The 13,553-nt window shown below is 39.3% G+C and overlaps 1 protein-coding gene across 7 annotated transcripts in view; it reads right to left on the bottom strand.

Annotated features, from left to right (window-relative positions):
• DSE (dermatan sulfate epimerase) overlaps window positions 1-13,553 on the bottom strand; it is a 61,911-nt gene that overhangs the window by 26,901 nt on the left and 21,457 nt on the right. For 5 of the 7 annotated variants that reach the window (XM_014566353.2, XM_032484746.1, XM_032484745.1 and 2 more), the window contains one exon: window positions 9,263-9,731. The exons of 1 other annotated variant lie outside the window; for it this stretch is intronic. In XM_014566353.2, the coding sequence (XP_014421839.1) occupies window positions 9,263-9,678 (416 nt within the window). In that variant the 5' untranslated portion in view covers window positions 9,679-9,731. Of the gene's footprint in view, window positions 1-9,262; window positions 9,732-13,553 lie in introns of those variants that run through there. One more of the 7 variants, XM_014566354.2, reaches the window with a different exon arrangement.

The following is a 13,553-nucleotide window of genomic DNA, read 5'->3' as shown; positions in this document are numbered from 1 at the left end:
GGAGTCCAGAGGGTTTCTACAAAGAAGTTTCTTTGGGTTGCATCTTGAAGACACACACTCCTGATCAGAGAACCAGGTAAGTAACCCTATTACTACTGCAAACCAACGAGTCACATGACAAATAATACATATGAAACTGAGAGGAATGAGGGGCTAGAGAAAATGTTATGGAAGAAGGAGAAGTTAAACAGGATCCTGAAGACTGGGTAGAGTTGAAGGGAAAGGGGAAGGGAAAGGGGTGGATGAGTCTGGGATCCCTGCAGGCAGAAAGCTCAGCTCAGGGCTGGTCTGTAAACTTATCACCACCCAGACTCAGGGCAGAGTTGAAAATGCCAGTATACACGGCCCAAGTGGACCACTGGGGATGCACATCTAGTAGGCCTGCTGGTGAAAAGCTTAAAACACTAAAATCACAGCATTCTAGGAAATAAAAAGACTTCAAGAATCCATAAGCTCTGGATGGAGCATGTTTTACAGGGATAATGACAGGATGATTTTTTCGTTAACCACCTAAGCTATTTCTTCTTGAACAGCTCACCCATGTCCCGCAATGACACCACCACCAACAGCAAAATGCATTCATAGAGTAGCGAGAGTGAAGCACTGAATAAAGGGGCGGGAGGAGAAAAACGGTTGGAGGTAAGGAGTGGGCTGGTGTGAAAGCCGCAGAACAGTGAACGTATAAGAATTAACAGATATGGCCAAGAGGCCCTAAAAATTATACTAATAAATATATACCAAGGCATCTGCCAAGGGAATCTATGAGCCCTTGTAATGATAACAGAGAAAGAGCTTTGAAATTCATCTGTCCACACAGCTGGTGATATCAACAAAGTGAGACAAAGTGGAGAGAAGAAAAGTCACATAAAAAAGTGAACTACCTTTCCTCTCCCACAAGCCCACTCTCTTCTATATCCTTCTCTCATCTGGGCTTCACAGTGCGGCCATTCGTCCAAGACAAAAACCAAGTCCCATGCGTCACACCTCCCTTCCGGTCACTATTTAAATTTTAGTGTGCCTCAGAGCCACGCGGGGGACTTGCTAAACCCGCGGCATCTTTGGTCTACTCCAAGTGATTGGGATTCACTGAGTCTGGGTCAGGCCCAGGGATCTTTCTTTCTAAGAACACCTACATGATTCTGATGAAGGATCCATACTTTGAGAAACAATGTCTGATATCCAGTCCGCCTCTGTATGGATTCTGTCGTAAATGTCTCTTACATTCACTCCTTCTGCCCACTCTGTCTTAATTGCGGTCTTCACTTCCTCCCTAGACTAATACCATAAGTTCCTACTTAGTTCCCCTCCTCTTGATTCCTCTCCTCCAAGCCATCCACACAGAAAACTTGTAAACCACAGGCTTACGTGGGACAAGCAATGATCCGGCCCCTGACTATGGCTGCTCCCGCTGTCCTAAGCCAGCACACTGAACTCGAGAGGAAAAGGAAGGACTGATGAGAGAGGCTGTGTTAAGTGTGCCTAAAACATGCTCCCTTGATGGTGACGGCAGGAGATGAAGAAAAGCCTTCTGACGGTAACTAAGGTAAAAAGAACCACCAACTTTATAAGGGACTCACGGACATACTCATGTCGTTACTGTTCTCCAGTAGTTATAAATATCCCACACAGCATTAGGAAGAACTTAATGTCGGCAAGCCCCTACATCTTGAGTGGTTTTAGAACTGAATTTGTATTTCACTTGATAAAGGCAACTTTTAACCAATGATTGTAAAGCATCATTGAAATGTAATATGGATATACATACAGCACTTGCCAAGCAACATTTTCCCTGAAAATACAGGGCAAAGAAGGCACAAAATTTAAACATGATGCTTGGCAAGTTTTTAATGTTAGAAAACTGTAAGAGCCAGATTGTAAAGACTGTGCGGAATTTAATACATTCCTGTATCTGTATATATGGGGTGAGAGGCACTGACGTAGAACCCCATCAGAAAAGGGATGAAGATTCCTCTGGCCTTAAGCACAGCTCCCTCAGGCAACTCTGAAAGACCATGATATATTTTTCAGTAAAAAGGCAGCTAATGACACTAAAAGAGCAGGAGGTAGGGGAGAGCATCACTCATCATGGAGACAGTTGAGGGTTGTACCAATACTGAATGTTAAAGTCAAACAACAAACAGATCCCACAAAAAACTAACTTTGGATTTCTTTTCAATTCTATATGATTCAAGGTGTTATAAAATATCTCAAATTTGTTGTTTGAAAGCAGCATTATTAAAACTACCTCATCCTCACTTGCATTTGAAATAGATGGAGAAGAGTGTGCTTGTTGTGTATCGAAAAGCCACAATCTGAGATGCTCAGCTAATTCGTGCCTCTGACGACCTCTCCCCAAGCATTGCTTCACTCATACCCTCCTGCCACAGGTCACCTGACCCCATCCTTGCCTGATGTCTTCATTTGGAATGATGCTGGCAACAACCTGCCTATTGAATGGCGTTTAAGAAGGGAATTCCCAAAGGTCAGGTTCCTAACACATGAGTTTCTGTAAATTTTAAAGAACCTGATCATCATAAAAAGCCCTGTCGTCATCAGTTTTAGCCTTCTATTTCCAAAGATCTGAAGCAGGGTAAAAGCAGTCATTTTCTTTAGTTCACAGAATGAAAGGAACAGAGAGAAAAAGAGGGGCAGAAAGAGGAGTAGGGGAAAGGGCTGAAGGAAAGGAAAGTATGAATGAGAAAAAGCCAGGGGAATTGGGGGCTGGGTTTTCTGAGAGCCAGCATTTGTTTGCCTGAGTTCTCTGGGTTTGTTTCCTTGACTCCATCGACTCCAGGTGTGCTCTGGGCCACACTTCCCAGTCTTCGCCATTGTAACGTCACGAGAGGAAAACTTGATCTTTTTACTCACAGTGCTGTGGCTCCACATATTGGAGCCCAGCTATATCCTTCCCTCTTTGATTCCCAGCCTTAACGTGCAATTTAGTGAAGTAAAAAGCGTCCGAAACAGCTGGAGGGAACGACACTTGGAGCCCAGCAGGCCATGCTGAGGAAGACGGGCACACTCTTCGTTTTGGAATGTACAGGAAGGGAAACACTGGTTCATCTCTATATGCCAGAGGCTTTCCTTTCTCCCTTTTTTTCTCTTTATTATTTTATGATATTTTATTTTGCTAATACACCCTCAGATGTCACTCTCCAGAAGTTTGTGATTCACAGGCAAGGATTTAATACACAGTCTGTTGCGAATAAAATTACAATTACTTCTCTGTTCAAAAGTTCAGCTTTCTTTGTTTCCCTCACCAGTTCTAAATTCCTGCAGCTGACTGGCACCAATGCAAGAGTGAAGTAATTCCTTTCCTCTGTGATTTATTTTCTGATGATAAGTAAGCAAAAATACTATAAAGAAAGGGGGAAAGAATAATGCAAAACAAATACTTCTCAAAAACACAACTCCAGACTGACATAGTAGGTAAAATGGAATACTCTGTATCAAGAAAATTAAGAATAAAGCTGCCTATTTCTGTGTAATAAAAATAAACTTTTTAGTAAAACTATGTGTCAGGCACATAATGCTAAAAGCTTTACATGCATTATCTCAAGTAATCCTTGGAATAACCATGCTTAATGTGGGAAGAATCATCTACATTTTATAGATGAAGAAACTGAGGTTTACAGAGGTTTAAAAACCTGCCAAAGGACACATGGCTAATAAAAGAGCAGAATCAACACACAAGTACAGTTCTGCCTCGAAGGACTCTATGCTAGGCCCCTTCCTTTCCCAGGCTTTACAATGTCCAGACAAAAAAGCTGTGAAAGGTCCGTTGCTCAGAAATGCACACAGGATAACTATCTTCCATCAACAGAGCTTGGACAACAAATCCTTCCTGTTACAATCCTATCTTAAATCTTTGTTCAACGCATTCATCCCTCCACAGTAAGTGAAACAGGAGCAACTTACCTGTATCTTTCTCACATGACTCAGGGTGTGAAATGTTTTCCAATAATCATTTGAGTTATTTGTTCTGTTTGTTTTTAGCTACAGAAGATCACTGTAAGAACTGGCAGAGCAGCTCACATAACACATCCGTCATGAGCCTGGCTGAGATACACAGTGTATTGGAAAGCTGCCTGATAGATTTGCAGTCAACTCATTTCTCTACATATGCAAAATTCTCCTGAAGGACTAAGCTAGACTAGGGGGAAAAAAGTGGTCTGGGGCTAAACCATATGCCCATCCCCTCCACCTCCACCCTGGTTTTAGTGAACTTCACCTTGGAGATCCTCCACTGAGGGATGCTAGAGCATTCATTCACCGGACGGAAATCTACCTGATACTGTGCCAAGTGCTGGGGGATACATGCATGAGCAAAACATTCCTGCCCTCAGTCTAGTCGAGTATTAAAAAACCAGCACTGAGCAATTCACCACACATGCACGGGAAGGATGTTCATGAAACTACTGGGAAGGTTCTTCATGAAAATTCCTGGAGAAACTTCTTTCTGACCTGTGGGTCAAAAGCAGTATTTCTACAGACTAACTGATCTGTTTTTAATCCCATGGACATTCTATACTTCAAAACTAACTGAGCTTGCTTTCTGTGCTATTAAGAAACCTCAGGGCCCACCTGTGGCCCCCTCATGGGCTACAGCATGCATTTCAGCAACTGCCTCACTGCTAGTCCAGCTGACGTCCCTGATCTTTTTTTCCTCCTTTTCTTCCCACCTACTTCTCATTTAAATATTGCATTTTGTTTCCTTAATCTTTTGGTAGAAAGGTATAGTGGAAAAAAGTATAAATAAGTAAATAAAAACATACATACGTATGAAAATTTTAGGAAAGTAGAGCAGTACGTGCTGACTCCAAAAACTCCAAAAATTGATTTTTTGGAAATCTGTGTTAAATTTCTACTAAGAATTGTTTTTATTATTTTCCCACCTTGAAGTTTAAGTTCTTGAGGAAAAGAAACTGATGGGGAATATTTAGTTATTTGGAATCCAAAAGTGTTCCTTTTTTAAACATATAAGGACTGAATGCAGAAAGCAACCATTTATAAATGAGGAATACCCCCTTTTGCCAGCTGACATACACCGAATTTGCTCTAGTGACTAGGTGATATTATATAATAAGTGAACTGCCTTTAAGAGTAATAAAATGCATTTTCTATTGTTACCAGCTCTAGATTTATGATCTCAGCTCATTAAGCTTTCTTAAAGCTACTGTATAGTTAAGTTCCAACCAAGCTGTTATATAACACAGAGCCAACTGTAACCCAAATCCTACTTCTCATTTGGAAGATGAGATCTACTGGGGAAATAAAGCTTACCTCAAAGGTCAAAGACATTATTGGTGATGCTGAAAATAATTTACCATTATAAAAATACACAGGTTAAAATAGTATCTTTTGAAATTTGATTTTCAGAACTAAGTTAAGAACAATTAAATTACCCTGTTACTTCTACTGTTATGAAGAATGTATGGCATTAACAGAAGGCAGAAGAACAAACGGGAGAGAGCTTCTGAGAGAGGATGTGCTCACCTCTGCAAAAGCAGATATGGAGGTATGTAGGTATGTCTCATGTGGTGCCTGAGTCTGGGTACTCAGTGATGCACAGAGTTATAATTTTAAGAGAAGAGAGTTTTGCATGTTGTTATTTTTTAATTACCACTATCACCATTATCAATCTGTCAGATTCCCTTTCTACTTTGTAATACTTTAGGTCAGATGTATATACACGATCAGTATATAATTGGCTAATATCTTCCATTTAACTTTTCTTTTCCAGTGGCCACAGATTTTTAAATAAGTGAATCTGTAAGTGTGACCTCTTAGCTCTTTATTTTCTTTTTAACACCAGACAAAAGACACATTATTGTTACTTTCCTCTAAGCTGTCTTGATTGGTGTTACCATCAAAGTCTTACATGCTAAGAAAAAGGGCTCAGGGGAGCATCGCTGAAAGTTTTAATGGAACAAAGTCAAAAGGAAAATGTTATGAGTTAAACAGATGTTCTAGTTTTGAGAGCAATTTGAACAAAGATAAGTAAAATCTCTAAATAAATCCCAAATACTATTTCCTTATAGCCTACATATACCAAATTACAAACCAAACAGAGTCTAAGTACTAAGCAAACTACCAGTAATGATAATTATCATTATTCTTATTTATTGAAAGCTTGTTATGTGACAGGAACTGTGCTAAGGACTTTACATTATCTCATTTAATCCTCAAACATTCAAGTAACTCATGAATAAAAACTAATGAACCCCTTATTAGGTGAACCTTCCACTTAATTCTGAGCAGAGAATATAGTCCTAGCTTAGTGTTCAAATACCCAATATCTGCAGCCCTTACTCTAGGTGCAAATTTTAAACTTACTGGGCTATTTTTTTTAATCACTGAATCCCCAGCACTTAGCACAGTGCACGACACACAACAGATGCTCACTAAATGTTAATTCAACAAGTGAATGAACACAATTTAGTCACTGGTTTTCAAGAGTAGAAAGGATCCTCACAGAATATGGTAAAAGTATTAGGTTTGATGAAGCCATTGTAGGAAGCTTTTTAAAAAATTCCATAATATTAATTATTGATCTCTTTTATAAATCAGAGTCAATCTTTTATTTTCCACTGAAACCAAATGCAGGTGACCGATATCCTAGAACAATGACAACACTCACAATGCACTTCTCTGAGCAAAGTGGGGACATATGGTTTAGTTGATTTAAATAGGGATAGTTGAACTATAAAAACATTTAGCAGTATTTTAAGTTGTCAAAAAGTGATTGATTATACTCAACTACAATTTAATAAAAGATTAAGAGTCTAGGGGTTGGGTGTGGTAGCTCTTAAAAAGTTAAAGTTTCCATAAAATCACTTAAAGGTGCAACCTAGTAATATTACTTGCAAAGATAAAATGTTCCAGTAGCTAGGATCACTTCTAGAACTAGAAACCAGATATAAAGGTAAATTCTCAATTTCTGACCTTCAGCTTCTAGGAGGTTGAGAGAAAGAAGCCAACTGTTCAGCTCTATTAAATCACAAACTGGCTTTTGGGTTACTGGATAATGACACAGTTATACCTATTTTTATCAGGAATGCCATGAACAAAGTACTAGTCTGCTAGTAAATTTCTACACATGTCTGAACTTGTAGAACTATATGAAAATGATCATTTTAAAGTTATTTATTTTCCTTCTTTTATCAAAGAAGTCTAGTCCTCTCTAATGACAGCATTCATTCAAGCCGGTATTTATATGCCTGAAATATTTTTTGTGTATATATGTATTTTTTATTGACGTATAGTCAGTTTACAATGCTGTGTCAATTTCTGATGTACATACAGCATAATGCTTCAGTCATACACAAGCATACATATACTCGTTTTCATATTCTTTTTCACCATAAGTTACTACAAGATATTGAGTATGAACTTGTTGTTTATCTGTTTTATATATATTAGTTAGTTACCTGCAAATCTCTAACTCCTAATTTATCCCTTCCCACCCTCCTCCGCCCCTGGTAACCATAAGTTTGTTTTCTATGTATGTGAGTCTATTTCTCTTTTGTAAATAAGTTCATTTGTCTTTTTTTTTTAGCTGAATGTTTCATATTATAATAAAATTGCACTGGTCTTGCATAATTCTCTTACTGTGATGGTATTTGTACTAAAAAAAATCTCCATTAAAAAGTGGCACTTCACAGCTACTTTTTCATGAAATAGATGGCTTTCTGGAACGTTTTCATCAGTATCTTAATCTGTCAAACTTCACTTATCTATCTAAAACAAAAAGGACTTTAACAGTACCCTCTTAGTAGGGTAGAGGATAGCTCAAGTGGTAGAGCATGTGTTTAGCATGCATGAGGTCCTAGGTTCAATCCCCAGTACTTCCATTAAAAATAAATAAGCCTAATTACCTACCTTCCCCCCCCCCAAAATCCTAAAAGTATCCTCATAGACAACAAAGGTTTTTTCCTAAATAAGTATGGTTGCCATTTTTAATTAGTTGCACATTGTCAGGTGAGTAACTGTAATGTTTGATAGTAGAAACTTATAGCTCAAATATCAAATTTTCATACAATTTTTATTTTCTTTCTTGGTGTCAGGAAGAGAATGAGGTCAGTCAAAATCAGAAACTACTGCACACATGACTCAGCTTTGAAACAAACCAAACAAAAAGGTTCTTTTCAACCTAAAATATTGTAAGCTTCAAAATGATTACACATACCTAATAATAAACCTTAAAAATATTAGCTCTGATATGGATTTAATGCCAACTCTTTCATAATCTTTTCATTAAGAAATTCTAAAAAATTCTTCAAACTGAATATGCAAACAGCATTCTTTACCATACTGGCAGAAATTTAGGAAGAATTAAATTTATTTACTATATAGGCAGAATTCAGGAAGCTTGTAAGCTACCATTCTTCACCCCTATGGTATGGGAGAGGTAATTCATCACAGCATTAAATGTATTCACTGATTTTTCTAAGCATTTAAAAATGAGCTCTCTCTAAACCTACAAGCCTATGTAATTTTAAAAGGATATTTCATATAATTTGTAATTTTTTAGTGTAACTGGACCATGATTGTAAATTAAAACACAGGTTAAGTAAGAATACCCACAGAATCCCTTGTTTAATTAATTCATCCCATACTTTTGGAAGCAGGTAGACACATTAATTATAAACAAAATAAATTTAAGCTAATCAAGAAGAGACAGGAAATGTGTCCTCAAATCTGAACTTCTGGAAGTAAATTATTACATAATTAGAATTCTTCACATAATTATACCACAACATTGGTTTTCCTGCAGGTTTGGGCAATTTGCTGATTATTGGATAAGATCTTGTTTATAAATTGCCAGTTAATCCTATCACATTACTTTTAGCTCCTAATTGTCCTCAAATGCAAATAAATCTTAATCGAAATCTCTTGCTGACAAAAGGTGTTAGCCGTTCGCGAGTCAATCAGAACCTAAGGCCAGATGATGGTAATGCACGCCTGTTAAACAAGGGGGAAAGAAATCTCAACAGTCATGATACTATTTACTCAAATTAGTTTTTTCTTTGGTTAGGTTGTATCTAAATATTTTCCTTCTAACTTTAAACATAGAAGTTACTAGGTCTTTTGAAACTAGGGACCATTCATAAGCCATTGACAGCACAAATAACATCCCCTTCACTCACATACACACACACAAAGTATGTGAAAATTTGGCCTCTGAGATTTCATCTGACTATGAATTCATTTCTTTAAATTTCAGAGTTAATACAGTAAGAAGAAAAAGACAAAAATCTACCAACTAGGCTGAGCTGCCATCCTCTCCATGTAGTCTTTGGCCATATCTCGGGCTTCAATGTTCTCAGGATACAGCACACAGAACATTGCCAAGGCACCCAAGTTGTTGCCGTAAATTTCGTTCCAGCGGGCACTGTACTCCTTGGGATCCCAGGGTGGGAGGTACTCCAAAGGGCTGGAGAGCATGGTGTGCACGGCCTCGGTGAGCCGGGCGGCAATGTGCTCGTGCGAGCTAGCAGCCCTGAGCTGGAGCTCGGCCACCTCTGCCCTGGAGAAGTACAGCATTGGGTGGTCGTCATAGTTGGCATTGGTGAAGGGAATCATGACTTCTGGGTTCTCGTCAGTGATGTAGGCGGACACAAAGCAAAACAAATATATGAAAAACACACTGGGAGCCCCCCGTGTGTGAGTCCTCATCGTGGCATCAGATCTCCAAATTTCCAAGGCAGCCAAACCATCTTCGAAAGATCCTACAGGAGGGAAAAAAGAAGAGGATGTGTCAACCAGGGAACAATGGTGAAGTAGGAAACATGATAGGTAGCTTGCTTACTATGAAAATTAAGCTTATGAATTTAGATTTTTAAAAAATACAACAAAAATTGGAAAATCAGAAGAAACTTACTAAAATTTAATCATTTAATTAACTAATTAATCACACATGATACATCAGATGTATTCACTGTGGAAAACAGAACTTTGGACTTGGGAAAACAGTATAATATTTGCTCCAGTAGGGAAGAAAACTCTCCTTGGCATTCTTCTCACATTTTATCACACAAAAAAAGTTTCGATTTTATAGTATTTTTGGACATTAATATGAAAACCACAATAACCAAAAGTTAGTGGTGAATGCCATCTGGGAATCTAAATGGACATTAGGAAAAAAAGTAGGAAAAGCCTGTCTTTTTTAACACAGCTTCCTTCACTCTAATTTCTCCCCTCTTTTTGACATTCCCCATTCTGAACCAAGGATTAGGATCAATACATTTATAAGAATGTGAGCAGACAAAATATTATGAGTAAGGCTAAATATCCTCTTTGTGTCAGCAGAAGGTGGGGACTACGAAGACAAAAGCAGGGTAAACATCTGCTAAGCCCATGAGCTCCCTGGGCTGACATCAGCAGGCGTGCAGGGCAAGATCAGACGCGGGGCTGCTGGGACTAGAAACTGACATGCCTTCATTCAGAAAATAAAATTCCAGAATTAAAAGGCTGAAAGAACACGTGTGCATTTTCCCGTTATTATCTGAAACTACTGTCTACTTTTTCATTTCACATATGGGATTTGTGTCATTCAGTAAGCCAGACATTTAAACTAAGCTCACATATTTTCTTAACTACTTAATTTTCTTGAAAATCCCTTTTTTTTTTTTCTAGTGGCAGCTTTGCTCACAGGTTAAAAGAACGTCGTTCAAAGTAAGAACATTTAAAAAAGAAAGAAAGAAAACCCTCAGCCTAGTCTATGTCCCACATCTGGGATAAAGCAGGCATAAAATCCCCCAGAGGAAAGTCAGGGAATTCTTAAAATTCTTCAGAGGGGAAAGGTTATAGAAAGCAGACCAGAAAAAGACAGTTTTATGTAAATAATGAACAGTAGTTTTCAATTATTAAAGGGAGAAAACGATGGAGAAAAATCAACCTCCCCAGCTGAACACAAACTATTTTTCCAAGGAAAATCTGCTTCATCACATTCAGAAGAAAGAAAACTAAGCACTTAACACACTTTGGAGATCAATCCACATTCTCAACTTGGTATATGTCCAAAAGAAAGGCCACATGGCATCCCTTGTGGATGCTGCCATAAATTCTAGTACTCTTCATAGTTTTGAATGTGCTTTAGACAATATATACATAGAACTCAGTGGCAGTGGTTTTGTGAAGCCATTTTCGATTTACTTCAAGAGTAGACCTTGTGATGAATAAAAAAATTAATATAGTCATGCTAAATAAAATATATAAAATAGAAATAACTCTTGGACTCTACCCGTATTATGTCTAGCACCCAAAGCTTCAAGGCGGCTGGCTGGATCCTTCAAGGTCAGAGATCTGGCCAAAAGCAATAGTCTTCTGTGGTTATGTCTGAGGTGGGGTGTGGTCTCTGGCAACGAAGAGACATGGCTGGGTCTGAAGTAATGTTCAGTACCCACCACCCCCACCCCAGGGTTTATTTTTTGCTCTTTTCAGAGAACAAGTGTGCTAATTTAAAAAAGAAAAAAGAGAAGAGGAAAGGAAAAAGCCTATATATATTAAGTCCCCAAAAGTCTAAGATTGGATGCAGCCATCAGTGCAGTTAGCACTGTGGGGGTTTTAGGCACTCAGAGTGAGAACTAGCTTGACGTTTCTCCTCTAATTGACCCCTACATGCATAGAGTTGAAGATCTCTCGACTACTGGTTTCTGAATGTGTGGCTCAAGTTCTAGGTGGGTAAGAGGATGGCCTGCGTTATGGAGGGATGGGTTAGAAGCTTTGTAAAGACTAGAATCTCCACCTCAGATTCTGTACACGCATTCCCTAAAAGGGGCTAAGGCTGATGGGCTTTCTTCTCTTTCTCCTGCCTTATGCAGATGACTCCCGTACCCAGGTGTGGAGCCACTGAGACGGTCAGAGCTGCTCCAGAGACCCTCACAATGCAGGACTCATGCTATGATCCCAACCACTTCTGCCACATTGCTTCCAGTTACACAGGACGTACCTGAGTGTATTTAAACAAGAAGAGTTGCTCCCGAAGCACAGCCCTCATTAAGATGTTGTTTTGGGAATGATGCCATCTCAATATGCCAGCTGTTACTGAAGTTTCCCTAGTTATTGCTTCAAATTCATGTGAGGGTGTTAGGGCAGCAAGGCTGTGAGTTACCACACACTTAAAACATTCTTGTTAGAATACATGTGGGCCAAGGAAGAATCCACAGAAATTCTGCTGAACTACAAAGATTTACGAAGACTGCCTGAGGAGAAAAGGCCGTGGCACTCATGGCGGCACACACTGTGTGCTGCATTCCTCATGGCATGCACTCAAAGTGCTACTGCTATACCAGCTACTAAGGCCTTTGCTGCTCTCCCCAAAGAGTTAACATCTCCTGTACCTGGCCGATACCTGTATCACACGGGACTGTTTCAGCTGTTCATGCCGCACCTCACAGAAGAGGGACCATAGCCTCCTCTCTGCATCACAGGGATTAGCAGTGTGCGCCTAACAGATAAAAGGCAGCTCACTGGATAGTGCGCTTAGGCACTGATACAGTGGATCTCATCACCAAAATGAGCAAGGAGAAACTTTATTCCCCCTTATTTGAAGCCAAAGCAAGTTTAGAATTTTTGAGAAAAAGTTTCTGCCAGGAAAATAATGGAGAAGAACACTCACAAGGCCTAGAAACTTCTGTAGCCTAAAAGATACTCAGTAGTTTTTCAAAGGAAGGAAGGAAGGACGGAAACTTAACTAAAGTCTAACCCAAACTTGTTTTAGGCTGATAACCCAAAGGGAGACCTAACTCCCATCTACCATCTTAAATCTATCTAGAAAATCCCACCAGAGAGCCCAGGCTTTGGGTTTCCCCTTAAGCGTCTACCTTCGGCATTCTGTGCGCCCGCCTCCCCAGCTCTGCAAAAAGAGCTAAAATTAGGTGAAAGGAGCTTTTCTCAATTTTAAGTGGGCCACAGTTCGGTAGCTTTTACGCTAATTTTATATACTTATTTCAATGTACATTAGAAAACACTGTAACTAGACCATGAACTCTGAGATTCGACAAATATATAAAGTTCCTATTTAAAATACATTTAAGTTTAAAAGTAAGTTAAAAAGAAAAGTAAATGGATAAGGCAAAAATTGTTGAAGGTGGTGTCTGAACGATTAAGTTTGGAAGATGCTGAAAATGCTGAGTGAAACAACGGCCATTATAGGCTCAAGAATTTACCAAAATGACAAACCCTGACTCCCTCACTGTCCCCACCACAAAACACACGACACACACACACACACACACACACACACACACACACACACACACCCTCCCTTGGACAAATAAGCCTGTACTTTCAGATATCTGTGGGTGATCTCTCAAGCCACGCTCCCTCTGGTTCACTGTGCTGCAAACACAGCAGACAGAGCACTGCCAGCGCCCTTAAATCTTTAAGCTGCACTTGGCCCAATTCAACAGCATGGCACTTTCCGTACGGCAAAACCATGAGCTCCCCTCAGCAGCTGCCGAATAGTACACAGCTTACCCACAATTCAGTTCTCAGGATGTTACTGAATGGCCCTATTAAGCCTCATTTCCCCTAAAAGCCTTACTTTT

Source organism: Camelus ferus, chromosome 8, assembly GCF_009834535.1.
Source record: "Camelus ferus isolate YT-003-E chromosome 8, BCGSAC_Cfer_1.0, whole genome shotgun sequence".
In the NCBI taxonomy this organism is placed as follows: Eukaryota; Metazoa; Chordata; class Mammalia; order Artiodactyla; family Camelidae; genus Camelus; species Camelus ferus.
This window is presented reverse-complemented; position numbering and strand designations above follow the sequence as displayed.